General features: G+C 48.3%; 1 protein-coding gene across 5 annotated transcripts; it reads right to left on the bottom strand.

Annotated features, from left to right (window-relative positions):
* Positions 1-78: 78 nt before the first annotated feature.
* LOC131203746 (cytosolic purine 5'-nucleotidase-like) lies at positions 79-23,043 on the bottom strand. 5 transcript variants are annotated; one of them, XM_058194292.1, is made up of 19 exons: positions 22,591-22,715; positions 21,068-21,189; positions 16,908-16,981; positions 16,285-16,402; positions 16,060-16,155; positions 14,856-14,947; positions 13,813-13,870; positions 13,514-13,607; positions 12,534-12,587; positions 11,757-11,840; positions 11,452-11,493; positions 9,949-10,059; positions 9,518-9,584; positions 8,049-8,219; positions 7,323-7,374; positions 6,397-6,457; positions 5,569-5,745; positions 5,327-5,404; positions 4,328-4,847 (listed from the first exon to the last, which is right to left on the bottom strand). In XM_058194292.1, exons 2-19 carry the CDS (start codon positions 21,085-21,087, stop codon positions 4,839-4,841), a joined length of 1,458 nt encoding a protein of 485 aa, XP_058050275.1. In that variant the 5' UTR covers positions 21,088-21,189; positions 22,591-22,715; the 3' UTR covers positions 4,328-4,838. The 5 variants fall into 5 exon arrangements, with proteins under 5 accessions (XP_058050272.1, XP_058050275.1, XP_058050271.1 ...); XM_058194289.1 differs by lacking the exons at positions 4,328-4,847; positions 5,327-5,404; positions 5,569-5,745; positions 21,068-21,189 and adding exons at positions 79-618; positions 1,098-1,175; positions 1,355-1,531; XM_058194288.1 differs by lacking the exons at positions 21,068-21,189; positions 22,591-22,715 and adding an exon at positions 22,785-23,043.
* Between the last annotated feature and the right edge of the window lie 4,876 nt (positions 23,044-27,919).

Here is a 27,919-nt window from a genome sequence, read left to right as displayed (position 1 = left end):
AGTTGTTTTTTTCCTGAGATGCGGAATAAAAATATAAATATGAAAAGTCCTTCCTTACATATCCTAACCCCAATGAAATCATTTTGTTCAAGGAGACATCACAAAAACGTATTTATTTTGGCAGAGGTGATGGGTTATAGACCAATCCTTCTGGAAGTGTAGAGTTTTGGGTTCAACCCGGATGATGATAGATGATAGAGCAGAAAACACGGTCAATTCTTTCTCCGGTGGCCTGTGCTGCAATCCTCTAGGGATTTGAATTCTGCCCTTTCCCTTCCCATCCAGAGGGTCCAGCTGTGTCCCTGGTAACCAAATGCAACGAAGAATTTCTCCCCATTTAAGGGAAAATTCCAATTGGAGAGATGGAGAAGATGGCTGCTTTTCCCTGGGGAAAGCAAGGGCGGGGGTGTGCTCTCTCCTGCATTTGCCATTGGGTGTCTCTAAGCTTTCCTAAGCCTTTTAGAAGAAAATATACATCTTTGGAAGAAGAATTAAACTGTGGAAGCATCCATCATCCATTGTTTTCTGGGAGTTGAAAGGCTAAGAATGTATTGCGTGTGAAATGATCTTAATTGCATTGCTGCAATTTATCTTGACTCCAAGTATAAATCATTCCACCTAGAAATGAAAGTGAAAGTAAGAAATGTAGTTAGCGACAATTTTCTGAACATTTCTAAGAACTAGCAAATTAAGAGAGTGCCTCCGGCGGTAGGTAGGAAATTTCACTTCAGGTAGAGGACACAAAGCTCCCTGTGGCTGACCTGGGTATTAAACAAACACTCAAGGACCCACAGACTCCTTTAATGATGGCAATTGGGACCAGGTCTCAGTCCACGATGGCATTTGTGTTTTATCCCAAAAGTATCTCTTATGCCAACGTTATGCTTGGTCTCCCTGAGCCCTGAGTAGGTCAGTGGCATCTCTGTGGCAAAGAGATTGGACCTACTCGTCTCACCGCCTGTTCCTGGCAGGAGAAGCACAAAGCCACGGGGACTTTTCCAACCTGGATGGGTGTAAAGTCGTCTTCAAGAAAAGAGGGAAAGGCCACCGAAGAAGCGGGGAAGAAAACCCAATGACTCTGGCCTAGGTCTACTCACCTGCTGCCTGAGCTGGTGCATAAAGTCCATCTCGGTGGTCTCCATTTTGATATGCTCCACGGTTGACTCATGCGGCATCTGTAATGAAACCGAGAGGGAAGAGCCACCTTCAGGAATTCCCCTTCAGGCACCCAACGGAGGCAGCCAAAGCCCCTCCCACCAGGAGTAGCATGGAGCTGCTGGGAAAAAAGGCTGCCCCCTAGGTCAGTTGCACCCCATTTCCTCTCCCTCCCCCCACCTCGGTTATGCCCACATACCAGAGCCGCTGGTGCCCGGAAAACGTAGCTGAAAGGATAATAGAGGAAGCTCACGAAGGAGGCGGCATAGAGGTCTGCGTAGCGCATCAGCTGATTGGCAAAGAGTGTCTGGCGGGAGCCACAATGGAAGAGGCTTCCCATCTTCCCATAACATACGTCCATCTCGTGGGTCACTTTCTGCAAGAGAAAAGTGGCCACTTTAGGAGCCTGATTTTTACAGAGTTAGATTTCCAGAGACAATTACAACCATTTGAATAGTAGAGGGTTTCCTGCTTGTGCAGGGGGTTGGACTAGAAGACCTCCGAGGTCTCTTCCAATTCTGTTATTCTGTGACTTCTATAACTTTGGTGGATCACCAGAACAACATGAGCCAACACCCTCCCCCCCCTCCCCCGAAAGTCTAGGACCCCTGTCAGGCCCTCCCTGCCCTTTAATTGTAGATTTCCATGCCAAGAAAGCAGAGATGAAATTCTCTCCAGACTCCCAGCCCTTCTATATAATAGATACCATGGGGAGCTGCCATCAACATGGGGGCATCTGCAGGGTGCTGCCCAGGCCTCTCTCGGGGGGGGGGGTGGAGAGGCTGCTCCCCTCCTGCCCAATTCCCCACCATCTCCTCTCCCTGCAGCCAGGTCCCCCTTGAGGCTAGTCAGTATTTTCTTCCATCTTTCTTTGGGAACTTTCTGTAGTTCTTTCTCCGGTGAATTCTCAGCCCTAGAGAATGACACATACAAGGATCGCCACCAATTTCTTGGCAGTACAGAAATACTTTGAACGCAGTTCATTAACTGACCTTGCTTAATTAAAAGGGAGTAGGATGATGTATCAATAAAGCCCACAAATTAGCTTTAATAGAGAACACAGTTTTTTTATGGTCTCTTGATTTGTTCTTCTGACCAAGCCCTTCGTTGTTAAGGGTCAGTTCCTGGCTCAATGAAACCTCTGGATTGTCTTTAATTCATTATACTTGTAAATACTTCCTATTGAGTTGAAAACTTCGTATAATACATCCTGTTTTGTTTCCAAGAAATATATATATATTTTTAAACATTGATTGTATTTTTTAAGAGTCATTTTGTAGAATCCAGCTGCCTCAATTCAGCATTTTTAATTCATCAGATCCATCATTTAAATCTCAGATGTACTTTTTTAACTTTTTGAGTTTTGGCTCGAAAGGAAAAAGCACTCCCAAAACCCGAAGCAAGTGGGTCAGCCTCTGCTAGTCAGGTGGCTACATCCAGCCCAGGAGAAAAGGGGCTGTAGCCGAGAATTGCCTTTTGACCCCCGGGTCTCTCTGATCTCTTCTGCTCTGTGGCCAGAAGGGCCCCCGGGGGGAAATCCTGGATCCCAGGTAGCTTTCAAGGCACCCAAGTCCCAGGGGACTGAAGGTACATGCAACAGATCTCAGGACTTCAAAAACTAGCCTGTTAAATAGAAGCATCGGAAGGCCTTGTTTTACTGAACTCTGACTTGGAAGGGGAATATAAATCCCATCTTCAGGAATTTAGAATTTCCGAGTTGTATTTTTTTATTTGAGCACTTACTTTGCATAAGATAAGATTGCTATTCCAAAAACCATCTATCCTTAAACACTTGCTATAATATTTAATTCAAAATATATCCCTCATCGAGTTATGAAGATAAAATGTCTTGTTCAGGACAGTGAAACAACAGATTGAGAATCAACTATCTGTAGTTTAGAATTCTTCATTGTTTATTTTGTTTTGGGGAGGATTCATTAAAAAAACATTGCTAATCCTGGCTTCTCTTATATGCGGTTTTGTAACCCAACATGAACTCACCTATTTTGTTTTTCTGATAAGATATATTATTAAATATATTAGGTATAATCTTGTGCTGGCACAATAAAATTACATAGCTTGGTAATGAAGATAAAATTCAACTTAATTTGTGTTAATTCAATTTAATTCCAAAAGGGAAATATGTAGTTCTTGTGGCTGCAGAAATATTTCTGCCAAATTGTGTGGACTGCTTGCTGAAGGCTGTTCGCGGGGTTACTATAATATGTTCAGTGACAAATTTACAGAAATCCATTTTAGTCTAGTCAGGAAAGGTTTTCACTCAGTGCTCGCAAGTAAATAAATATTGGTCTCAAAAAAGGGGAGTATTTGTAGCTCAGGGTTGAAGTGAGGGATCTTTGGTGCTCTTGGAGTTTGGTTTTTTTCTTGCAGAAGTTTCATGACCCAAACTAAGTGACATCAGTGGTACCCAGCAGCTCCCTGTCAATATTAATCTATATATATATAAAAGCAAAAACTACTCATGCATTAATCACGAAATCTCCAGAACCATAAAGCCTACAAGCTTGAAATTTGCCATGTATTTTCCTCTTGGCTTCTAGGTGCTCACTAAGAAAGAATTTTTCAAAATGACCATCAGAGCATTAGTATTTCCTATATTATTATTAACATGCTCTGATGCTAAGGAGTTCTACTCCCTCTCCCCACCTGAAATATGTTCCAAATGCAAAGCACAAGCGGAGGAGAGGAATTTAACTTTCAGTTTTACTTTCACAGCAGCAAACACTTTACTACAGAACAGTTGAGCTAAGCCATGCCCAGCACTTAGACTTATATACAGCTTCACAGTGCTTTACAGCACTCTCTAAGCCCCAGGGCCGGCCTGGAAATAGCAAAGGACCAGCCCACGGTGCCTCCGACAGCCAAAACGGGGCGGGGGCAGGGCATTTTCAGCCTGGACGGCCTCCTGCAGCACTCTGCCGGCCAAAATGGGGAGCTGGGGCAGAGCTTCTAACTAGGATCGAACTCGCAACCTCCTGATTGTGAGGCAAAGCTCCATTTCTAGGCCACCGCACCACTCAGTTGCTGCCTTAAATTAAAAGAACACTTTCAGAAGTTGTTTTTTTCCTGAGATGTGGAATAAAAATATAAATATGAGAAGTCCTTCCTTACATATCCTAACCCCAATGAAATCATTTTGTTCAAGGAGACATCACAAAAACATATTTATTTTGGCAGAGGTGATGGGTTATAGACCAAGCCTTCTGGAAGTGTAGAGTTTTGGGTTCAACCCGGATGATGATAGATGATAGAGCAGAAGACACGGTCAGTTCTTTCTCCGGTGGCCTGTGCTGCAATCCTCTAGGGATTTGAATTCTGCCCTTTCCCTTCCCATCCAGAGGGTCCAGCTGTGTCCCTGGTAACCAAATGCAACGAAGAATTTCTCCCCATTTAAGGGAAAATTCCAATTGGAGAGATGGAGAAGATGGCTGCTTTTCCCTGGGGAAAGCAAGGGCGGGGGTGTGCTCTCTCCTGCATTTGCCATTGGGTGTCTCTAAGCTTTCCTAAGCCTTTTAGAAGAAAATATACATCTTTGGAAGAAGAATTAAACTGTGGAAGCATCCATCATCCATTGTTTTCTGGGAGTTGAAAGGCTAAGAATGTATTGCATGCGAAATGATCTTAATTGCATTGCTGCAATTTATCTTGACTCCAAGTATAAATCATTCCACCTAGAAATGAAAGTGAAAGTAAGAAATGTAGTTAGCGACAATTTTCTGAACATTTCTAAGAACTAGCAAATTAGAGAGTGCCTCCGGTGGTAGGTAGGAAATTTCACTTCAGGTAGAGGACACAAAGCTCCCTGTGGCTGACCTGGGTATTAAACAAACACTCAAGGACCCACAGACTCCTTTAATGATGGCAGTTGGGACCAGGTCTCAGTCCATGATGGCATTTGTGTTTTATCCCAAAAGTATCTCTTATGCCAACGTTATGCTTGGTCTCCCTGAGCCCTGAGTAGGTCAGTGGCATCTCTGTGGCAAAGAGATTGGACCTACTCGTCTCACCGCCTGTTCCTGGCAGGAGAAGCACAAAGCCACGGGGACTTTTCCAACCTGGATGGGTGTAAAGTCGTCTTCAAGAAAAGAGGGAAAGGCCACCGAAGAAGCGGGGAAGAAAACCCAAATGACTCTGGCCTAGGTCTACTCACCTGCTGCCTGAGCTGGTGCATAAAGTCCATCTCGGTGGTCTCCATTTTGATATGCTCCACGGTTGACTCATGCGGCATCTGTAATGAAACCGAGAGGGAAGAGCCACCTTCAGGAATTCCCGTTCAGGCACCCAATGGAAGCAGCCAAAGCCCCTCCCACCAGGAGCAGCATGGAGCTGCTGGGAAAAAAGGCTGCCCCCTAGGTCAGTTGCACCCCATTTCCTCTCCCTCCCCCCACATACCAGAGCTGCTGGTGCCCGGAAAACGTAGCTGAAAGGATAATAGAAGAAGTTCACGAAGGAGGCGGCATAGAGGTCTGCGTAGCGCATCAGCTGATTGGCAAAGAGCGTCTGGCGGGAACCACAATGGAAGAGGCTTCCCATCTTCCCATAACATACGTCCATCTCGTGGGTCACTTTCTGCAAGAGAAAAGCGGCCACTTTAGGAGCCGGATTTTTACAGTTAGATTTCCAGAGACAATTACAACCATTTGAATAGTAGAGGGTTTCCTGCTTGTGCAGTGGGTTGGACTAGAAGACCTCCGAGGTCTCTTCCAATTCTGTTATTCTGTGACTTCTATAACTTTGGTGGATCACCAGAACAACATGAGCCAACACCCTTCCCCCCCTCCCCCGAAAGTCTAGGACCGCTATCAGGCCCTTCCTGCCCTTTAATTGTAGATTTCCATGCCAAGAAAGCAGAGATGAAATTCTCTCCAGACTCCCAGCCCTTCTGTATAATAGATACCATGGGGAGCTGCCATCAACATGGGGGCATCTGCAGGGTGCTGCCCAGGCCTCTCTCGGGGGGGGGGGTGGAGAGGCTGCTCCCCTCCTGCCCAATTCCCCACCATCTCCTCTCCCTGCAGCCAGGTCCCCCTTGAGGCTAGTCAGTATTTTCTTCCATCTTTCTTTGGGAACTTTCTGTAGTTCTTTCTCTGGAAGGCCAGGGCACCCCCGATGCTCCATGAAGTGGGGGGAGTGATCTGAGCCTGGCTCCAAGACCTGCCATGCAGGACTGAGACCCCAAATAACATGAAGGGGGGGAAGCAAAAGAGAGGGATGTGAGACCTGGATCTCCTTCTTGATGGAGCTGATGTCTGGGCATTCGCTGCTTCCGCTGTCCAAGTGCCTGGAAAAGACAAGGAGGCCTGAGCCCAGAAGCTTCCTTTGCTCAGACTGATGCCCAGCCAAACCACCCAAAGAGGAAGCAAGAGCCAGCTCAGCCCCGCCTTGAGACACTCTCCCAAGCTGCCTCGTGACCATTCCTCCTACAGTCAGCAGATGTCCCTACAATCCCTCCATGTAGAAGTCGTGCTGGATCAGTGGTGAAATGCAAATGGTTTTACTAACAGGTCTGTGGGTGTGTCTTGGTGGGCATGGCAGGGGAAGGATACTGCAAAATCTCCATTCCCACCCTGCTCTGGGGCCAGCCAGAGGTGGTATTTGCCAGTTCGCCGAACTACTCAAAATTTCCGCTACCGGTTCCGCGGAACCTGATGGATTTCACCTCTGCGCTGGATGCAATCTCAGATTAAGGAGAAACTTCCTAACAATATGAATTCCAATTAACCAGTGGAACAGCCTGGCTCTAGAAGTCGTGGGTGCCTCATCATTGGAGAGACTGGACAGCCATTTGTGCAGAATAGTATAGAATCTCCTGCTTATGCAGAGGGTTGGACTAGAAGACCTCTGAAGCCCCTTTCAACTCTGTTACTCTGTTCCGTTCTCTAAATCCACCCAGATATTAAGCAGAGTGACTGTTTTTCCCGGCATCAGGTGATTTTGAGTGGAGCAAAAACACAGCCAAGGCAATCCACCAATCCCTTCCCTTAAATGATTCTGCATTAAAACTGTTAAGGGCAGCACCAGCAGCCAATTCAGGCCAAGGTGTGGAAGGCAGCCAAGTTTCGGTCTGGCCACATCAATGTGGCCGTGAAGAGCATCGGCTTACGATCCAGGCAAAATGCGAATGGGACACAAAGGATCTTACTCACTGGTACAGTTCGGCCAAGACCGCATCCAGACGCCGCAACTCGTCGAAGAGTTCTGTAAAGAGAAGATGGCTTTAGCTGATGATCCAAAACAGATGGGAAAAAACAGCCAGAGCAGCTCCCAGGGACGGAGGGCACCGGGGCTCTTTGAGGTGGGCAAATGAAAGGTCTCTGAAAGGGTCCAGGACTTTTCGCCTTGAACTCTTGGCGCTGCCTGTTTCTCCACCAGGGTTTCGCCTCCACGTTATCATGCCTCGGCACTTTGGCACCCTTCGCCTCAGCCATTTGTCGCAGGACAGTTCGCCTCGGGCTTTTGGGCGCACAGGGCAGTTTGAAGACAGACCCTCCCTCTGAACTACAGCCCCCCTCTACTCCCAAAGCCCCCGAGCCCCTACCCCAATTGGCTGGCTTCGAACTGTCCTGCGCGCCCAAAAGCCCGGCGCGAACTGTCCTGCGACGAATGGGCTGCGGTAAAGGGACTGGGATGGAGGGGCCGTGGCCCAAAATGCTGAGATCTAATAACGCGGAGGTGAAACCCTGGTGGTGAAACAGGCGGCGCCAAGAGTTTGAGGCGAAAAATCTCATTCCGCTCTGAAACGGGTGCAGGTTCTAGATCAGACCACGGTTGGAAGGTGACCGAGCCACAAGTTCCAGCCAGAGGCCCCCCCCCCCAAGGATGTAGGGGACCCCCAAGGCCATCTCTCTCCCCACAGGCGGGTGGAATCTCACCACTCTTCTCAGTCCACACTTGCAGCTCCTTTGCCACTTCCGGAACCACCAGGAATGTGCGCCATCCTTGCCTCTTCTTAGATTTGAGAATATCCCCAAAGATATGATCTCCAATGTAAAGGATCTCCTTGCCCTTCACGCCCAGCAGGTCACAGATCATGTCTGAGGAACCTAGAATCAGGGGGACATATTTCGTTCTCACGTAGGTTAACTATGGGGTTTTTTTTTTAACCTATTAGCCACAATTCCATACTGTGTTATGTGGATCACTTTTCAGTTTTCACCTTCAAGCAATGTATTAATGTGGGCCGTTACTATTGGCATATTGGGGGCAATTCACTCCAGCACTGGGGATGCATCTGCCAAGGCCTTCAATCTCTGGGTAGATACAGGGAGTCCTCGACTTACAACGGTTCATTTAGTGACCATTCAAAGTTGCAACAGCACTGAAAAAATGACTTACGGCCGTTTTTCACATTTACGACCTTTGCAGCATCCCCATGATCCCCCGATCAAAATTAGGGGCTTGGCTACTGGTTCATACTCACGACCCTTTTTGCGACCTCCTGACGAACAAAGTCAAAGGGGAAGCCAGGTTCACTTAACAACCGGGTTACCAACTTATCAACTGCAATGATTCACTTAACAACCGTGGCAAGGAAGGCCGTAAATATGGGACAAAATTCACTTTAACAAATGTCTCACTTCAAACCACAGAAATTTCAGGCTCGATTCTGGTCGTAAGTCGAGGACTGCCTGCATTTAGTAGCAGGAAGGACAGACTTTAGGAGGCCGTCTCTGGCCCTTGCCCCTCATTTCCCTTCAGAGGAGGGGGCTTTTCCACTTCTGCCAGCCCAGCCCCGCCTAGAGCAACCATTCATCCCAAGGGGCCTCTCCTATTGGCAAGGGGGGGGGGTGCCCCAAGCCATGGCTGCCATGTCTGCCCAGCCAACAGCAGAAGGAAGGGAAACTGGTCTTCCGCTTGCCAGTTCTGGTGGGGGATCAAAGCCAAGGGATGGAGAATATCTACTTTGCTGCCAGTCCTCCAGAGCCATGGAGACTGGAGAATTGTGAGTATTTTTTTACCCCACTTTGCCATGGGGGTGGAGACAAGAGGAACGGCCTCTTTACCGCCTGCTGTCCAATCCCAAAGAATAGTTGCAGAATCTGAGAGCGGAAGGCTCCAGGGTCGTCTGCGGCCAGAAACTGGCTCGGCCACCGGCAACTCTTTCTGCTCACCTTCCTGCTTTGTTATATGAAGGCAGAACATGGGTTGGAAATGCATTCAGCACTTTTTAAACCTGGCATAGTTATCAGATGGCGGGATTTTAGCCTGCTGTGCAAGAGAGGCCCGATTTATTCTCCCATCCGCCTGCAATGAGAAGCACACGGTACTTCTTCCCAAGGTCTGTAAGGGGAACGGCTATCGGAAAGGCAGCAGGCCCAGAGGGGTACCCAGGCCACTTTACCTCCAGAATAGACAGCGCAGTGCTGATGGGGTCCTGTGTAGGTCCCAATTCGCAGCTTCCCCGTGTCCTGAACACAAAGATAGGGCATTACTTCAAGTAACCCAACTCAGCGCACAGACCATCCCTCCAACCCACAGGTCTATGGACAGGCTGGGAAGCTCAACCCCTGGCAGGAGACTCCTTCCCTCCAGCTTCTTCTAGTTTATCATCCTTGCCCATCTGTTTCCTTTTTGAAGAGTGCGGCCCTCCCGAGCTCCGTTTCCACTGGCAGAGGGTTGCAGGAGGTTGTCGCAGGCGAAAACGGAGCTCTCTCTCTCGCTGGCAGAGCACTCGGGCCGCCCTCAATGAAGTCGAGTTTGACACGGCTGTCCTAGATCCTGCTCCACTCTTCCCCACCAGCCACTCTGCTTTCGGCCCTGGCAGGCACGTACTATGTTGACTTGCCGCAGGACAGTTCCCTCAGCAAAAAAGAGGGGCTTGCGAGTGTCGACAACAATCAGATCAAAGTAAGAGCGCCACGGTCGATGCTGGGATTTGTCCTGCTGTCGGAAAAGGAAGAAGTTAGGCTACTCGGCAATCTGGAAAGCCCTGAAGGTTTTGTACTCGTCACAACAAGCTCACAATGATTGCATCCATCTCTCTCTCTCTCTCTCTCTCTCTCTCTCCCCCTCCCTCCCTCTTCAGTTACAACCTGTTGCCTCGACTTTAATAAGTGCTACATTATATTGGAAGCAGGGGTGAAATCCAGCAGGTTCTGACAGGTTCTGGAGAACCGGTAGCAGAAATTTTGAGTAGTTCGGAAAACCAGCAAATACCACCTCTGGCTGGCCCCAGAGTGGGGAGAGAATGGAAATTTTGCAGTATCCTTTCCCCAGGAGTGGGGAGGGAATGGGGATTTTGCATTATCCTTCCCCCAGGAGTGGGGAGGGAATGGGGATTTTGCATTATCCTTCCCCTGGAGTGGGGAGGGAATGGGGATTTTGCATTATCCTTCCCCCAGGACTGGGGAGGGAATGGGGATTTTGCATTATCCTTCCCCTGGAGTGGGGTGGGAATGGAGATTTTGCAGTATCCTTTCCCCGCCACGCCCACCAAGACATGCCCACAGAACCAGTAGTAAAAAAAATTGGGTTTCACCACTTATTGGAAGTCTCAAAGGTGCTTTTTCAGGAGGCAACTAGACTTTCTTGTTTTTGGTTCAAAGACATTTTGCTTCTCATCCAAGAAGCTTCTTCGGCTCTGACTGGATGGTGGGGAATGAAAGGATTAGGAACTGAGTATGAACTGAGTATTTCCTGGATTTCCAGAAGAATTCCAGACTACAGGAACCAGGAGCACCACTCAAGTGACCCTGAGGACACAAAAAAAACCCTCCAAGTGGCCTCAATGACTCAAATGACCAGCTGTCTGCAAGGAATATCAATCCTTCTGGTCCCCACCACCCAGTCGGAGCTGAAGAAGCTTCTTGGATGAGAAGCGAAACTTCTTCAAAGAAAAAACAAGAAAGTCCAGTTGCTTCCTGAAAAAGCACCTTTGGGACAACCGTGACCTGCAGATGACTGAGAATCGCTGCAGACTTACATTGGAAACTCTCTTGACAATTTACATCAGGGGTCTCCAACCTTGGCAACTTTAAGACTTGTGGACTTCAACTCCCAGAATACCTCAGCCAGCAAAGCTGGGAGTTGAAGTCCACAAGTCTTAAAGTTGCCAAGGTTGGAGACCCTTGATTTACATCGCTAAAGCACGTGGGACTTAATAGCAGCTGTTTCCCAGGGAGCCAAACCCGAGACACGAAAGGAAGGGCAGCCCCAACATCCCCTACTGTCCCCAGCCCTGTTACATTGCTGCTTGCTGCAATTCTCCTAAATTGACCATCCAGATGCTGCTGCTAATGGCCACCTGGCCCTGAAACATCTCACAGGTTGGCTTACCGTGTTTCCTTCACTGAAGTCAAGTAAGTACGTCATGATTGCCTGGAAAGAGATAATAAGCCCAGTGCTACTCTCTTCTGCAGTGAAAATCCCGCCAGGGTTCAATGGCCTCGTTACGCAGAAGACAAGGATGCAAAACCCCATCGGGGTCTATTCCACGCCTCTCCCTGCCACTGACCTCCTCCCGCCACACTATTTGTGTCCGTGAGCAGCCAAACGGTCGGCCAGGCACTACCACCGTACCTTGAACCAAGCACGGTGGAAAGCAGGCCCTGCCTCACCTACCCTTGGAAGGCCCGACTTACATCCGTGTAGTTGTAGTCACTGTTAGTGGCAAGAAACATCTTCCCTGCATCCTTCATGCGACTCAGCAGAAGAGGAATACGGGGCTGTAGGAAAGGAGACAGAAATGAGCTGCAGATCAGAGCCTGCCTGCCTGTGTTGTGGTCTGCCAGCAGCCTGCGGAGCTGGCAACTGAGGTGAGGCCAGGGCCATCGGAGAGTGAGGTGCGGACTCCAGAGCCTCCAGAGGCTGACAGTAGTGAGGCAGAGGAACAGGAGGAGCCTGTTCCTAATGCACGCATGAGAAGAGCTGCCAGAAGGCAAGAGCAGCTCAAGCAAAGAGGACGACTCGGGAGTAGGGCCAGGAGATGATTGGCCCCTCCCATGAGGCTTAAAAGACCAGCAATGGTGTTTGGGCTCTTTGCCGGAAAACAACGTTGATAGCTTTGTCTTGCACTTATTTTGTATCAATGTCTTCTGAACATTTGTCAAGAAAGGCCTTTGGCAGTTTGCCTAATTGGATCAAGGTTTGCAATAGGACTGAGGAATTTGTGTTGGGAAGAATTTGTTTTAATTTAGTTGAACTATGCTGGGAATGAAGTAATTTTCAGCTGTTTGAATAAAGTTTGCTTGTTTTTCACGGACTGAGTTTCCTACTACCTACTTGGGCCTGGGTCACAACAGCCCCCTGCAGCAGCGCCCTGAGGGACTTCAAGAGAAGGCCTATTGAGATGGGATTCCAGGGGCTGAAAATGGGCATAATTCTGCAACAGCTTTCTCTCCTGCCCAAGTATCACTCACGTCTTTCACCACGTATTTCTCCAGGTTCTTCAGCATCTTCTCCTTCAGGCAGCCCTAGGAGAGCAACAGAGGGGGCCACGTGAGTTCAGGGCCACAACCCAGGCCGAGCAGTTGTGAGTCTCTGGCGTGGCAGTTTGGCCGGGGCAGCTCCTGATGCTGATTGCCAATTGTGGTGGGTGGGCAGCTTGAAAGTGGCCCAGCAAACCAAGGCAGACCCAAAGTTCTAGCTCTTCCCTCATCTCCAAGGTTCCTGTTAAGTTACCAAGAGTTAATGTGATTTTTATCAATGTATTTTGAAGTTATTTTTAAGCTGCCTCGGAACTGCATAAGGGGCGTGCATAAGTGCACCAGTGTGCCTACCATCCCTGTCCTGGACCTCTCTGTCCTTTTTCCAACCTCATTTTTTAAAGGGATCTGCATTGCCTCCGTTTCTTTCCTAGTGAGAGGGACTGGCTCCAAATCACCCAGCTAGCATCATGCTCACCGCAGGACTAGAACTCAGGTTTTCCCACTCCTGATTCAACACCTCAACCACTAGACCCCGCTGCCTCTTAAGTGTGACTTACTGTAATAAATAATGCAAAGAAATATCTCAAGTCTATCTGAAGCTCATTTCCACCTCCTCTCTCTTGCCTAGCCGCCTTCTCCTCCTCCTCCTTCCTCCTCCTCCTTCCTCCTTCTCCTTCCTCCTCCCTCCCTCCTCCCTCCTGCTACTTCCTCCTCCCTCCTCCTCTTCCTCCTTCCTCCTCCTCCTTCCTCCTCCTCCCTCCTTCCTACTACTTCCTCCTCCCTCCTCCTCTTCCTCCTCCTCCTTCCTCCTCCTTCCTCCTCCTCCTCCCTCCTTCCTGCTACTTCCTCCTCCTCCTTCCTCCTCCCTCCTCTCTCCTTCCTGCTTCTTCCTCCTCCTCCTCCTTCCTCCTCCCTCTTCCTTCTTCTTCCTCCTCCTCCTCCTCCTCCTCCCCCCCCCTTCGTCTGCTTACTGAAAGGTGAACATAATCCATGGCCTCTCGGACATCCTGGAACATGCTGCGGAAGGACATGAAGAGGTTGCCCTGCCTGTAGCCGGTCTCACAGCTGAGAGTGAAAGAGGAACAAGGTGAGCTCAGCCACAGTTCCTCACCGCAGGGGGAGACCAGGAGCAAAAGAAAAATGGCAACCTGGCACAGAGTGCCCAGCCTCTGCCCCTTGGCACACGGAGGTTCCCAGAAGGCTCTGAAGCCCTCCCACCCAAATGAGGCCAAGCCCAAATCAATCCAAGGGCTTGAGCCACCAGGCTTACTTTGTGTATCTGGAGAAGCCGGTGAAGAAGTCCACGAGACAGGCCAAGAGGTAGGTTTCTGTGGGGAAGGAGAAAAGGGTGAGCGAAGGACCCCCACGGGCCAAGGGGGAGCCCCCACTTCAGGGGCTGGGGCTGCCGGGAGAATTCACTCCGCTTTGACAGCTCAACTGAAACCAGAAGCGGTCAACTTTTGCCTGCAAAGTTGCCATGCTTGGGAAATCATTTGCGTCACGCTAGGAGTACAAAGACTGCACTTGCCAAACGTCTCCACTTGCTCCTCAAAGGAATCCATTTCCTCTTGGAAGCCTCACCTGGATTGGTGCCACAGGCTAAACCACAAGAAACTCTAAGCAATGTTAACACAAGGTTCGCGTGTTGTGCAAATGCAGCTGCTGGATCTTAAACTGGCTCAGCTAAGTAATAGCAATAGCACTTAAGACTTATATACTGCTTCACACTGCTTTACAGCCCTCTTTAAAGAGTCCCCCAATGATCTGGGTCCTCATTTTACCCACCTTGGAAGGAATGGAAGGCTGAGTCAACCTTCAGCCTGGTGAGATTCGATCTGCCAAACTGCTGGCAGCCGGTGATCAACAGGAGTAGCCTGCAGTACTGCACTCTAACCACTGCGCCACCACAGCTCTTATAAGCTATTATAAGCTAAATAAGTTATTATAAGCTTAGCCAAAGTAAATTGTGGGAAATGGTTTAAAATATAGTGGTACCTTGGTATTCAACTGCTTTGAAACTCATCAAATTTGACACTCAACGCATTTTGATGCAAAAATTTTGTCCCGACACTCATCATTTGTTTAGTACTCAATGCACAAGCTAGAATTTGTCTATTGTCAGTTGCCTTGTGACTCACTACACTATTCCTTATGAGAAAAAATTGGTGCTCATCGTTTTGGGTACTCGGTGCGCCTCCCGGAACCAAATAAAGATGAGTACCTAGGTACGACTGTAAGCACAAAATGCTTTAGAAAGAAACTGCCCTAAGGCTGACCCTTCTTCTCCCTTCCCAACTCTCCCTTTGCAAATACCTGTCAAATTAAACAAAGTGTTCAGAATATGAAAACGTTTCGTGTCGTCTCTCTGGATAAATTTGTTTGGGTAGTAATTCCAGATTTCACTGCTAAAAAGTAGAAAAACAGAAAAAGTCATCCGTGAGATGGGAACGAAGCTGCAGCGAAGGCACACATTACAAAGACTTTTGTCCCGAGCCGCCAGTTCTCCTGAACCTGTAAAAGGATCCAGAGAACCTCTTTCTCAGCCCCCCTCGTGACCAGCTCTCTTGTGGGGGTGGCTGCCCCAAATCCAGGCTACAGCTTTGGTAGACCTGGCTCACTGGCAGGGACCCTGGGCCTTTGCTTTATAAAAATTTGGTTGTATCTTCCACATTTAAAAAAAAATAAAAATCCTAATGCTGAGCAGAACAGAACAACCAAGTTGGAAGGAACCTTGTAGGACCCAGGAGGTCTTCTAGTCCAACCCTCTGCTCAAGCAGGAGAATTCCTGATAGAATTCCTGGAATTCTATACCATTCCAGACAAGGGATTGTCCAATCTCTTCTTAAAAACCTCCAGTGTTGGAGCACCTACGTTTTCTGGAGTTAAGCCATTCCACTGGTTAATTGTTCTGTCAGGAAATGTATGCTTATTGTTAAATAGATATGTTTATTTTCTTTTTCTTTTGAAGATACCTTGAAGCCTTCAAAGCAGGGGGTTGTCTCGTCTAACACTAGAATTCTGTTAATGGGGGAAACAGCATAGGGAGAAAGAGAGAGAGAGAGAGAAAGAAAGAAAGAGAGAAAGGAGTGGGGAAGGAGACTCTTCTTCTATTCTTTCATTTTCACTGTTGCACACTCCTTGCTTGACCTCTGACAAGGAAGCCATGGGGGGGGGGGTTAACCAGGTTGCAAATACTTAGCTCCTAGATCCAACCGAAGTAAAGGAGCTCTTGTGAGGAGGGGGTACGGCCCCTGTTTTGAACCACAAAGCTTCCTTCAGCATCTGCAGGGGCCCAACGGGTCGCAGGAGCTCCTCCAGAAAGCCAGCTGGGCCCCACTGGAAGAGATCCAAGGGAGGGAGGGAGGGAGGGAGGCAGGGGGGTGTCAGCCCTTAGCTCTCCTCCTTCCTTCAGGAGAGGAAGGGGGCAATGCAAATATTTTTTTGCCATGTCCTATTACAGTCGCCTCAGCAGAAAACGAACCCCACAGCGATGAAGGAGGGATGAGATGAACCCTACCCCTTGAGGAAATGGAAGCCATGCGCACACACCAAGAGATTGCCATGGGAGTCCACCTTCAGCAAGTTCCCATACCGGACATCAAAGATCAGCCCCCTGAAGAACGGAAAGACAAGATCACCTGGGTCGGCCCCCTCCCACAATTCATATCAAAGTCTCCAACAGCAGCTGGACTTGGGAGGATTTTATTTAACACCTGGTTGAATAACCCGGGTATTTTGTTACCTGGTGGGGAAGGCAGGGTCGTACTTGTATTCCAGAATTTCGGGTGGGTACCCGATGGACACCAGCCGCTCCAGCAGCAGCTCAAAGGTGAGCTCTTCGTAGTCTGGGGATGTGTACACTGCAGCAGAAAAGAGCAAAGTTCCCTTTCCCATTCCTGGCTCATCTTTTTGCCACAAAGGCCAAAGGAAATGTAGGCAAGGTTAAAAAGACCAGCAGTTTCTAACTGAGCTTTGTGGTCTTGGGGGTCATCTCAAAAATTGAAAAGTGGGTTTCAAAAGAGCACAAACGTTGACATCGTCTCTTTGTGAAATGGACATCACGCAGAGTAGCACAAGCAACTTTGTAAAGCTCACGCGAACATGCGTGGTGGGCGGGGCGCATATAATTATGGATGTGGGCACACATGCGTGTGACCCTGCCCCCCCGCACTCCTCCCGCTTTTGGCACACGATAGCAAAAAGGTTAGCCATCAGTGGACTAAGACACAGGCCACAAGGGTCTGTCAGGCAACTTTTCAGCAGAAAAGTGGCCCAAAGACATGAAAAACTGCAGCTGATTATCCCCCCCCCCAATCCCTCCGCAACCCCAGGCACTCCAGAGGTTCAGCATTCGGGGCCTCTTACCTGCAAGGGTGTAGTCCATGTCAAAACCAAAGCATTTTATCTTCTCCAGCGCCAAGCTGCGGTTCACAAAGATCCTGGGAAGGAGACAGGATAGCAAGACAATGAGACACCGCGGGCTGGGCTGGCTCTAGCCAGAGCCTCAGAACTCTTTAAAAGCAGCACCTCTGTTTGCCTGAGAATTGGCTTGGAAAAACCAAGCAAACTTAGAAAGAAGTCCAGCTGAACCTTTCAACTGAAATGGGCAACACAAATATCCCACCCAGAACATTCAGAAATGATTTAATGTCAACCTTCCTCCTGTCAGACCTGAGATTTCATTTATATTTGCCCCAAACCCCTAAAAGTCCTCTCGATCGCCTCTTTGTTTTTTTAAGGGGAACAATTTAATTCTCCCGGAGAGGGAGGGAGGGAGGGAGAGAGGAGAGATATAGCCAGGGTTTTGCAACACATTTTGACCCAGGCAGCCCTCAGCTGACCAGACCTAACCTTCATGTCTTCTGGCCACCAGCAGCCACACCAAAGGCAGAAGCAACCTGGAAGACAAGGCAAACCAAGCCCCAAGAGAGCCTCAGAACCGCCCAAGCCACTAGCAGGAAGTTCTTTGGTGGCTACCGGAGGCCTGGGTGGAAGCTTTCAGAAGTGGGTGTCATGTTTTTGTATTTTTTGGCACAACCCACCGGCTGCTTTTCTCTGAAGTCTGGGGCTTCCTTCCAAGGGCCTGTGTTCCAGTCTTTGTGTGGTTGCATTGAGGTTTCAGATTGCCAGCTAGAGAACTTGGCCAACTGCACCGCCATGGCAAAAGACAGAATCCGCCTTGAATGAACCTTCTCTGGCCAAGCTACCCATTAGGAATTGGCTGCTTGCCATGGCATGGCCTCAGCAACCCCTAATCTTGCTCCGGGTCCCTGTGCAGCCAATCATTCATCAGTCCCGCCCTGTACGAACATTTCCTGCAGCCATTCTCTAGCCTGCCAAGGGTCACTTTGGGATTCCACCTGCTCAACCGCCAGGGGTTGCAACAGGGCCCGTCTGGCTCCCTGAAGAGATTTCCTAACGGAGAAGCTCCAACCGCTGGGAGGACCGTTACGGGCTGCCATTGGGACAGCAACAGCTCCCTGCCTGACCTCTTCCAGCCAAGTCCATTCACCTGCCAAAGAGAACTGGGAAGGTCCTTGACTTCAGCCCGTGCGTCAAGAGCATTTCATCATGCTCTGCAATCCTTTGGAACAGGACATTGCATCGTGCAACGTGTCAATAGTTGCAAAGTTGCCCATCAGCCCTTCCTCTGCTCGCCCAGGTTGCTACTACTGCCCCCACCCCCTCCTCTATAGGAGCATAGCTGTCCATCCGTGGGTCAAGGCCTGATCTGCAAAGAAAACAATGCTACAAAGGGTGTGTGTGTGCATGGAGCAGCAGGAGAGGAGAGCCGGAGTGGACTTTCAGAACGAGCAAACAAACCGTTGCTAGATACTAACTTCCACGTTGTCAGTGCTGCTTCCAGAATCAACTGTTCCTACATTTCCTAGTGGAACCTGTAATTGCGATGAAATGTTTCCACAGCTAAAAGTATGTTCGGACACAGTTGTAGGTGTAGGTGTCTCCTTCCTCGCCACTATCCTCATGTTCTCATTTTCTTTTCCACGGGGCTACTAAATGTGTTAAGAATTCAACAACAGAGGGAGTAAGGCCCTCCTGCCATATAAGCCATGGAAAAGGCCTCGGACCCTCCATTCATTCTTGATGTTGTATGCCCTTGTTTTACCACAGCCACTTCTTAAGTAGCCCATTCCCATGGTATTCTTGCTTCCCTAAAGAGGTGGGCTACTGTATTTTGGCTCAATCGTGGTTTTCAAATACTCTTTAAGAACAACCCCCAAAAACTGCCACCTGCACATTACAGTAGTTGAACTTGGTGGTTATAAGGACATGAATTCCTGCATTCAGGTCCTCCTTCCCCAGTGAGGCTGCAACTGGCAGACCAGCCAAACTGGGCATAGGCATGGTTGGCTGTAACGTCCCACCTGCTGAGCCAACAAAACGCATTAATCAGAAACACCCAAATTGTGAACCTGATGTGTAGCACAGCAGCCAAGGAGCCTGATATATCCATGGCGACGTGCCAGGAATCATCTGCAGTCCAATTCCATCCAGACCCTGAGAATCTCTAGGAACTGCTAAAGGATGACCACAGCATCTCCCTTACAGGCCCATTGATGATGTAGATACAATTGAGTAATGCCAGCACACTGATGACGACGTACCAAGAACCACTGCACAACCTCTCCCATATACACATAGGGCTGACCCCCTGTGGCAACCCACAAGTAAGGGAGGTCTCTTCCCCCACCACACTCAGTGGAGCTGCCCAAGTATGGAAGGAGCACTTCAAACTGATTCCTCCATTGGAAAATAACACCTACAACTCCAACCCTCACAGACAGTCCAAAAATGATCAATCATACCAAAAGTCTGTAGAGATTCTCCGTCCTCCAGGTCATGGTTGTCCCAAAGGTGCTTTTTCAGGAGGCAACTGGACTTTCTGGTTTTTCCTTTTGAAAATGTTTCGCTTCTCATTCAAGAAACATGAGCAAAAGGTCTTCAAAAGGAAAAACAAGGAAGTCCAGTTGACTCCGGAAAAAACACCTTTGGGACAATGATACCAAAAGTTGTCAAGAGGTCTAAGAAGATCACGAGGGGGTCTTATTTTTCCCATCCATGTCACAGCGTAGGTCCTCCAGGACAGGGGTCTCCAACCTTGGCAACTTTAAGACTTATGGACTTCAACTCCCAGAGTTCCTCAGCCAGCTTTGCTGAGTTGAAGTCCAGAAGTCTTAAAGTTACCAGGGTTGGAGACCCCTGCTCCAGGAAAGGGAACAATGCTATCTTCATTCCAAAACAGGAATGGAATGGAATGGAATGGAATGGAATGGAATGGAATAGAATAGAATAGAATAGAATAGAATAGAATAGAATAGAATAGAATAGAATAGAATTTTTTATTGGCCAAGTGTGATTGGACACACAAGGAATTTGTCTTGGTGCATATGCTCTCAGTGTACATAAAAGAAAAGATACGTTCATCAAGGTACAACAAATCCTGCGTCCTATCTGAAAAAGGTCCAGATAAGTTGCCATGGAACTGGTCCACCACCAGCTCAACCATCTGCTCTAAAAAGAGAAGTTTGAAAACCAGTTAGTGGGTCCACGGGTGCTGTCTTCAGGAGGGGTTGCACCACAATTCTCTAAAGGCTTCCAAAAGCTCCCCTCCCCACAATGAGGCAGTCCCAATTTCCCAGACCCAAAATCCTGGCCCGCTTCTAGGATAAACTAAGGAAGTGGAGGGATCCACCCAGCAGGTGGCAGAAGACAACCGACACATCTCCCATTCACTCCCTCAGGAGGCGCATCCCCACCCCCACCCCCACGTAGGGAGGACAAAGCAACCTCCGGGCCACCAATGAAGACGGTCCCTCTGGAGTCCACCCTACAGTGATTCTAAGCAACTTGGTTTGCGAAATTCTGCACAAACTGTCCATGCAGCAACTCCGTAGGAAATGATGAAGCTCATTCCTTCCCATGACTTTGAGGAACCTCAAGCCTCAGGGTCTTATTTCGTTGGGGGTGTTCCTTGGAACCCTGACATCATGGCTTATCATTCATCCCTTTAATTGTCCAATCATACTTTTTTCAATTGTCCTTGTTTCTTTAATTTTGAATTGTCCTTGTGTGTCCAATCACACTTGGCCAATAAAAAATTCTATTCTATTCATTTTATGTATTCAGTTCATGCTTATACTTATATATATTATCTAATACATACTCTACAAATAAATAAATGAAATGAAATGAAAAATAAATGAAGGCATTTACCATCCTGTATAAGCCTGCTAGATGGCAATATAATAAGGGAAAATAATATAATAAGGGAAAAGTAGGCATAATTCACTGCCCAATTGGACATGATATAAACCCAAACGTGGGCATGGATTCGTGGTTAGCCATATTCACTTTGAGACTTCTTCCAAAGCTGCTCCAGCTGCTGTTGCTGAGATTTCCATCTCCCTGAATAAACCAAGTTGCCATCCCCAGTCAAAGGCACCTGACAAAACCCCTGATGGGAAACCCAGGAAAATCCCCAAGCAACAGGATCTATCGGGCACCTGAGGCAGGCCATTCCCATTGGTTCCTCTCCCTTGAGAAAGTTCCAGAAGGCTAGAACAGCAGCTGGTCCAGGACACGAACTAACAAGGAGAATGGATGAAGTGAAATCATCCCTCGATCTCTGGATCATTCCACAACAGGAGACAAAAATGAAATCCAGAGTTATGTCCAACAGCACACATGAAACTAAGATGTAGGAACAGAGTTACTTGTATGTAACAGAAACGGACCTTATTCCCACAACATAGAAAAACAGGATTGGAAGGGACCTTGGAGGTCTTCTAGTCCAGGGGTCTGCAACCTTAAACACTCAAAGAGCCATTTGGACCTGTTTCCCACAGAAAAAAAAAATGCTGGGAACCACAAACCTTTCCCGTGCCTATTTTTTCAGTGACCACAAAACTACCATATGTAGTTGAATTAAAAGTTTTGTTTTCTTATGAAACTTTTCTTTTCTTGGATGTATCGATAGTTGGCCTACCAGGGGTCGAAAAGCTCAATAATTCACATGCCGACGGGGGTTGCACATTGGCGGTTGCGACACATATATTGAGCGACAGGGAGCCGCAGCACAGGGGTGAAAGAGCCACATGTGGCTCCAGGTTGCTGACCCCTGTCCTAGTCTAACCCCCCTGCTCAAACAGGAGACCCTGCCCCATTTCAGACAAAAGGCTGTCCAGTCTCTTCTTAAACAGCTCCAGGGATGGAGCACCTACATCCAATTGGGCCGGGGTCTCCAACCTTGGCAACTTTAAGCCTGGCGGACTTCAACTCCCAGAATGCCCCAGCCAGCTTTAGTTGCCAAGGTTGGAGACCCCGGCCATAAGGAATCCAGCACCTTCTTTCTTGCTGAGTAAGGCCAAGGCTCTTGTGGCATCTCTAAGAATGGACTCCAGGGGACTTTCCATATTCAGGGGGGCAAAGGACTCAGCAGCGACTGCCAGGCGGGGCCCCCCCTCCGTTTGGGCCTCCTTTGCTGGAGGGGGGGAGTCGGGGGTCTCTGCCGCGCCGCAGAGGCTTCTCCTTCCTCGGCGTCTTTCTTCTCCACGAGGCCCCTTTTTCCTCGGGCAGAACCGGGACGCCCAGCCGACGCCCCCCGGGGCCCAATGCCAAGATAGCCGTCGGGCTCGGGGGTCCCACGAGCGGCTTTGCCACCCAGCCCCATCCAAGCCCCCAGCAAGGCGCCGCGGCCGAGACGGCACGGAAAGCCGCCCGTCGGCCGCCGGGACCGGAGCCTCCCTCCTGCCTTCCTTCCTTCCCTGCCTGCCCGGCTGCGCTTGGCCGCTTGGACGGCCCGCCTAACGCCGCCTCCTCCTTCCCTCCTCCGGCGCTCAGCACCCCCGGCTCCCCCAGCTGGTCGCGGGGGAAAAGCGGCTGCCCGGCTCCCGAGGGAGCGGCGCTTCCCCTGGAAGCCGGGACTCGGAGGATGCGGCGGCCGGCTAAGGAGGGAGGGAGGGAGCGAGCTCGGCTGTCCGCCCGGCGTCTGCCTCCTCCGCCCCGACGGCGCCTCCCTCGCCCTTACCGGCGCTGGTAGTCCCGCTTGACCGGCCCGCGGGGCTCCGGGGCTGCCGGGCAGGGCGGCTCGGGGGCGGCCGCGGAGCCCTGCAGGAGGACGCTGCCCATCTCGGCGGCCAGGAGGAGGAAGAGAAGGAGCGAGCTCGGCTGCCCGCCCGGCGCCTGCCTCCCCCCCCCCGACGGCGCCCCCCTCCCCCTTACCGGCGCTGGTAGTCCCGCTTGACCGGCCCGCGGGGCTCCGGCGCTGCCGGGCAGGGCGGCTCGGGGGCGGCCGCGGAGCCCTGCAGGAGGACGCTGCCCATCTCGGCGGCCAGGAGGAAGAGGAGGAGGAGAAGCCCCGGCTGCGGCTGCCCGCTGCGTCCCCTGGCCCCGGGAAGAGGCTGCCGGCCCTGCCCAGCCCCGCCGCCCCTCCCCGGCCCGCCTGCACGGGCTTCCCGCCAGTCGCCGCCCCGACGCCTCGGCTCCGGCCGAACTCTGGCCGGGCGGCGCTCCAGGCGCGGCTCGACGGACGGGGCTCCTCCGGAGTGCGGGGCGAAGGCGAGGGAGGCGGCCGGGGGCCGAGAAGCAGAACCCTCCGCCCGCCGTCCCGGCATCAGCCGCCAAGGACGGGCCGGGCCAGCGGAGCTCTTGGAGACGGAGGGGGGTCTGGAGCTGCGAGGGGCTCCGCTCGGCCCAGCCTGGCCCCGAAGAAGCCGCCGCCTCGGCCCAAATTTATTATTTATTTATTTATTTATCTTTATTTGCCTTTATATCCCGCCCTTCTCCGAAGACTCAGGGCAGCTTACAATGTGTTAAGCAATCGTCTTCATCCTATTTGTATATTATATACAAAGTCAACTTAATTGCCCCCAACAATCTGGGTCCTCATTTTACCTACCTTATAAAGGATGGAAGGCTGAGTCAACCTTGGGCCTGGTGGGACTTGAACCTGCAGTATTTGCAAGCAGCTGCTGTTAATAACAGACTGTCTTACCAGTCTGAGCCAAAGATCCCCCCTCCCCACCCCTCCCCTCGGCCCCGCTTTCTTTCCCTCCACCGCCTTTTGCACCTTCAGGGGCAGCCCCCGGCCTGATTCCTCACCTACGAGAGAGAGTCGCAGAAAGAGGCGAGCCTCGGGCGAGGCCGGTGGAGTCCGCCCGTCTTGTAACACACCATTCATGCCCGTCCTTTGTACAGCAACCCAAAGCAGGACAGGTGTAGACTTCCAACAGGTAGTTGGGTCTGTGCAGAGATACAGTTGCAACCAGCCTGCCTCCCGTGGAAGACCTGTAGATTGCACAGAAAGGGGGCTGAGAAAATATCTACACACCCCTGGCATAAACCCTTTCAAAAAAACGCCCACCTCACTTGCTGTTAGGGGGCAACAATTCCAGAGTTTAAATTAATTAATTAAACTAGAATCTAGAAAAGTAAAGCTATTAGTATCAGATAATTTCATGTAAATAAAGAAAAGGGGGACAAGAAAGAAAATAAAACAAATGTGATATTGGGGAAAGGTATAAAAGTGAAAGACCAACAAGAAATGCTGTTTAGAAATAGGAAATATTTATATGTTGTATGTTGTGTGTTTGTCAGATTGTGTATCAAAAAAATTAACTTTTTTAAAAAAAAACCTAATCCTGACAGTATTGTTTTATGTCTAAGTAAATTCATCCAGGTTGTACATCTATAGTATTACTACAGGTAAGTCCTCCCCTTACAACCACAATTGAGCCCAACGTTTAGCTTGTTGAGTGAGTTTTGCCCCATTTTACAACCTTTTTTGCCTCAGCTGTTAAGTGAATCACCGCAGTTGATAAGTTAGTAACCGGCTGGTGAAGTGAATCCAGCTTCCCCTTTAACTTTGGTTGTTGGAAGGTCGCAAAAAGGGCTTCGCGTGACCTTGGCACACAACAACCGTCATAAATATGAACCAGTGGCCAATCGTCTGAATCGTGATCACAGGGATGCTGCAAAAGTCATTAACGGTGAAAAAAAGTCACGAGTCATTTTTTCAGTGCTGTTGTAACTTTGAATGGCCACTAAACGAGTTGTGAGAACTACCTGTATTACCCTTCTTTACTATCCCATCTTTATTGGTATTATTATGGTTATCATTGTTCTGTTGTTTTGAATGACACTGAGCTGCTGCACGGGAGACAAATTCCTTGTGTGTCTGTCTAATCACACTTGGCCAAATAAAATATTCTGTTCAATTCTTAACTTGGGACATTTGAAGAAGTAAAAATAAAGATTAAATAAAGATGGGATCAAATGGTGAATTTGCATGCAGGGACAGAGATGCAACAATGGGGATTTAAATGGAAGAACATGAAATTTATTCCAAATGTGAGAGAAAATCATTTTAAGATGCTTTATCATCTTGATCTATTAGAAGGCATAAAGAAAATTTTATAAACACTCAGTTTGAATTTGTATAAAGACAAATTCAAACATTTAACTTTTAACGGAACTTCTTAAACTTTTAAGCTTAACAAGAAATTAATTTTAACCTTTTCCTATTCCTTAGGAGTAAATGTTACCTATATTTTAGTTTGTGACTTGGAAAATTCTCCTTCCTGACTTTTAAGCAAAGGTTGAAGGATTGCAGCTCACAGCTGTTTTGTCCGCTGGGCTCCCTCCTGGCAATGTTCCAATGGAACAAACTCTCTTCCACCTGCAGAGGGATCCACCTGCACAGGATCTTTCTCCTTGGCTACCTGCTCTTGTAAGCATCTTTGAGAGCAGGGATCTCCAACCTTGGCAACTTTAAGCCTGGCAGACTTCAACTCCCAGAATTCCTCAGCCAGCAAATAAAGTGAAATGAGCCAAGTTTGGACACCCCTGGTATAAATATTCAAAATTATTTTATTTAATACAAGTATAAAAAATCTATATTAAATATCTTCTAGAATAGAATAGAATAGAATAGAATAGAATAGAATAGAATAGAATAGAATAGAATAGAATAGAATAGAATAGAATAGAATTTTATTGGCCAAGTGTGATTGGACACACAAGGAATTTGTCTTGGTGCATATGCTCTCAGTGTACATAAAAGAAAAGATACGTTCATCAAGGTACAACATTTACAACACAATTGATGATCAATATATCAATATAAATCATAAGGATTGCCAACAACAAGTTATAGTCATACAGTCATAAGTGGAAAGAGATTGGTGATGGGAACTATGAAACGATTAATAGTAGTGCAGATTCAGTAAATAGTCTGACAGTGTTGAGGGAATTATTTGTTTAGCAGAGTGATGGCCTTCGGGAAAAAACTGTTCTTGTGTCTAGTTGTTCTGGTGTGCAGTGCTCTATAGCGTCGTTTGAGGGTAGGAGTTGAAACAGTTTATGTCCAGGATCACGAGGATCTGCAAATATTTTCACGGCCCTCTTCTTGATTCGTGCAGTATACAGGTCCTCAATGGAAGGCAAGTTGGTAGCAATTATTTTTCTGCAGTTCTAATTATCCTCTGAAGTCTGTGTTTTCTTGTTGGGTTGCAGAACCGAACCAGACAGTTATAGAGGTGCAAATGACAGACTCAATAATTCCTCTGTAGAACTGGATCAGCAGCTCCTTGGGCAGTTTGAGCTTACTGAGTTGGCGCAGAAAGAACATTCTTTGTTGTCCTTTTTAATGATGTTTTGATGTTAGCTGTCCATTTGAGATCTTGCGATATGATAGAACCCAGAAATTTGAAGGTTTCTACTGTTGATACTGTGTTGTCAAGTATTGTGAGAGGTGGAAGTATGGAAGGGTTTTTCCTAAAGTCTACCACCATTTCTACGGTTTTGAGTGTGTTCAGTTCCAGATTGTTTTGGTTGCACCACAAGGCTAGTCGTTCGACCTCTCGTCTATATGCGGATTCGTCATTGTCTCGAATGAGACCAATCACTGTTGTGTCATCTGCGAACTTCAGCAGCTTAACAAATGGATCATTGGAGATGCAGTCATTGGTATACAGAGAGAAGAGAAGTGGGGAGAGCACTATATATTCTATATATTATTGTGCATTTAAAATGCATAATAGTGAAAATTATGGGCCTCTGGTGGCTCAACAGACTAATGCAGTCTGTTATTAATAGCAGCTGCTTGCAATTACTGCAAGTTCAAGTCCCACCAGGCCCAGGGTTGACTCAGCCTTCCATCTTTTATAAGGTAGGTAAAATGAGGACCCAGATTGTTGCGGGCAATAAGTTGACTTTGTATATAATATACAGATGGATGAAGACTATTGCTTGACATAGTGTAAGCCGCCCTGAGTCTTCAGAGAAGGGCGGGATATAAATGCAAATAAATAAAAAAAAAACTTTCAGTTAACTACATTTTCTCACTAGTCAGGGATCCATTGAGATCCCTTCCTTCCTGAGTAAGCCCTGGCAGCCAAACTGTGTCCTTCGATGGGCTGGTTTCCTTTTTACTGTTAACTCTTCCAAACTTAATGGCTGATCAATATTGCTAGCCCAAACAGAGCCCAAAAGGGCAACGGATGGACATGAGAGGAGGAGGGAACGTCCAATTCGTGGAATAGATAAAAAAGAACATCCCATTCCAGTATTCCAGGTCAGAAGCGCGAGAGGAAGAGTTGCGGGACTAACTGATCCTTTAGATCTGACGTTTAGGCATCAGAGGTTTGTCCATTGCTCCCAATTCCCTTGCAATGCCTCCGGCAGAGTTGTTGGTTCACCATTATTTCTTGCTGCCAAGGCTGGGCACATCTTCTGGAACAGCCAATTCAGGAGTTACAGCACAGGGGCCATTCTGATCCAGAGAGCTGCTGGCAAACTGGAAACTTCATTCCTAACCCCAGTTGATGGAGACAGTGTTGAAATTCGTGGGGGGGGGTGTTCTGCAATCTGGATTTACGATATCTTTTGTAGAAACAAGAGAAATAGGTTGTCCCTGCTAAAGATTTCCAGAAAACAGAAGGTCAGAACGATTTATTCCGTTTGCAATATTTGTTTTTTAGATTTACAGCATAGCTGTCCCTTCCCCTCGTCTTTGTCAACCCCCAATACACACACACACTGCTCTGCCTAGGGCACAGCCAACACAATATACAGCACTATTTGTCTTTCTCCGGCATTCCTTCCCTACATGCCATTACTGCAATTGGCAGACTCTAAATTAGACAACTATCACTTCAGACTGCAATTAATTATGCTGACCCAATGAGAAATATCAAAATATTTAATAATAATCGGGGCTTCTGGAAAAATGAGTTTCAGCAACTCTTTTGATTTTTTTTTTTCATATTTCAATTACTTACATTCAAGCTCAGATTTAACTTGCCCACTTTTTAGAAAAAGAATCTTTTCAAAAATATTTTGTGAACTTCATTCTCCTT

Source organism: Ahaetulla prasina, chromosome 9 (assembly GCF_028640845.1).
Source record: "Ahaetulla prasina isolate Xishuangbanna chromosome 9, ASM2864084v1, whole genome shotgun sequence".
NCBI lineage: Eukaryota > Metazoa > Chordata > Lepidosauria > Squamata > Colubridae > Ahaetulla > Ahaetulla prasina.
This window is presented reverse-complemented; position numbering and strand designations above follow the sequence as displayed.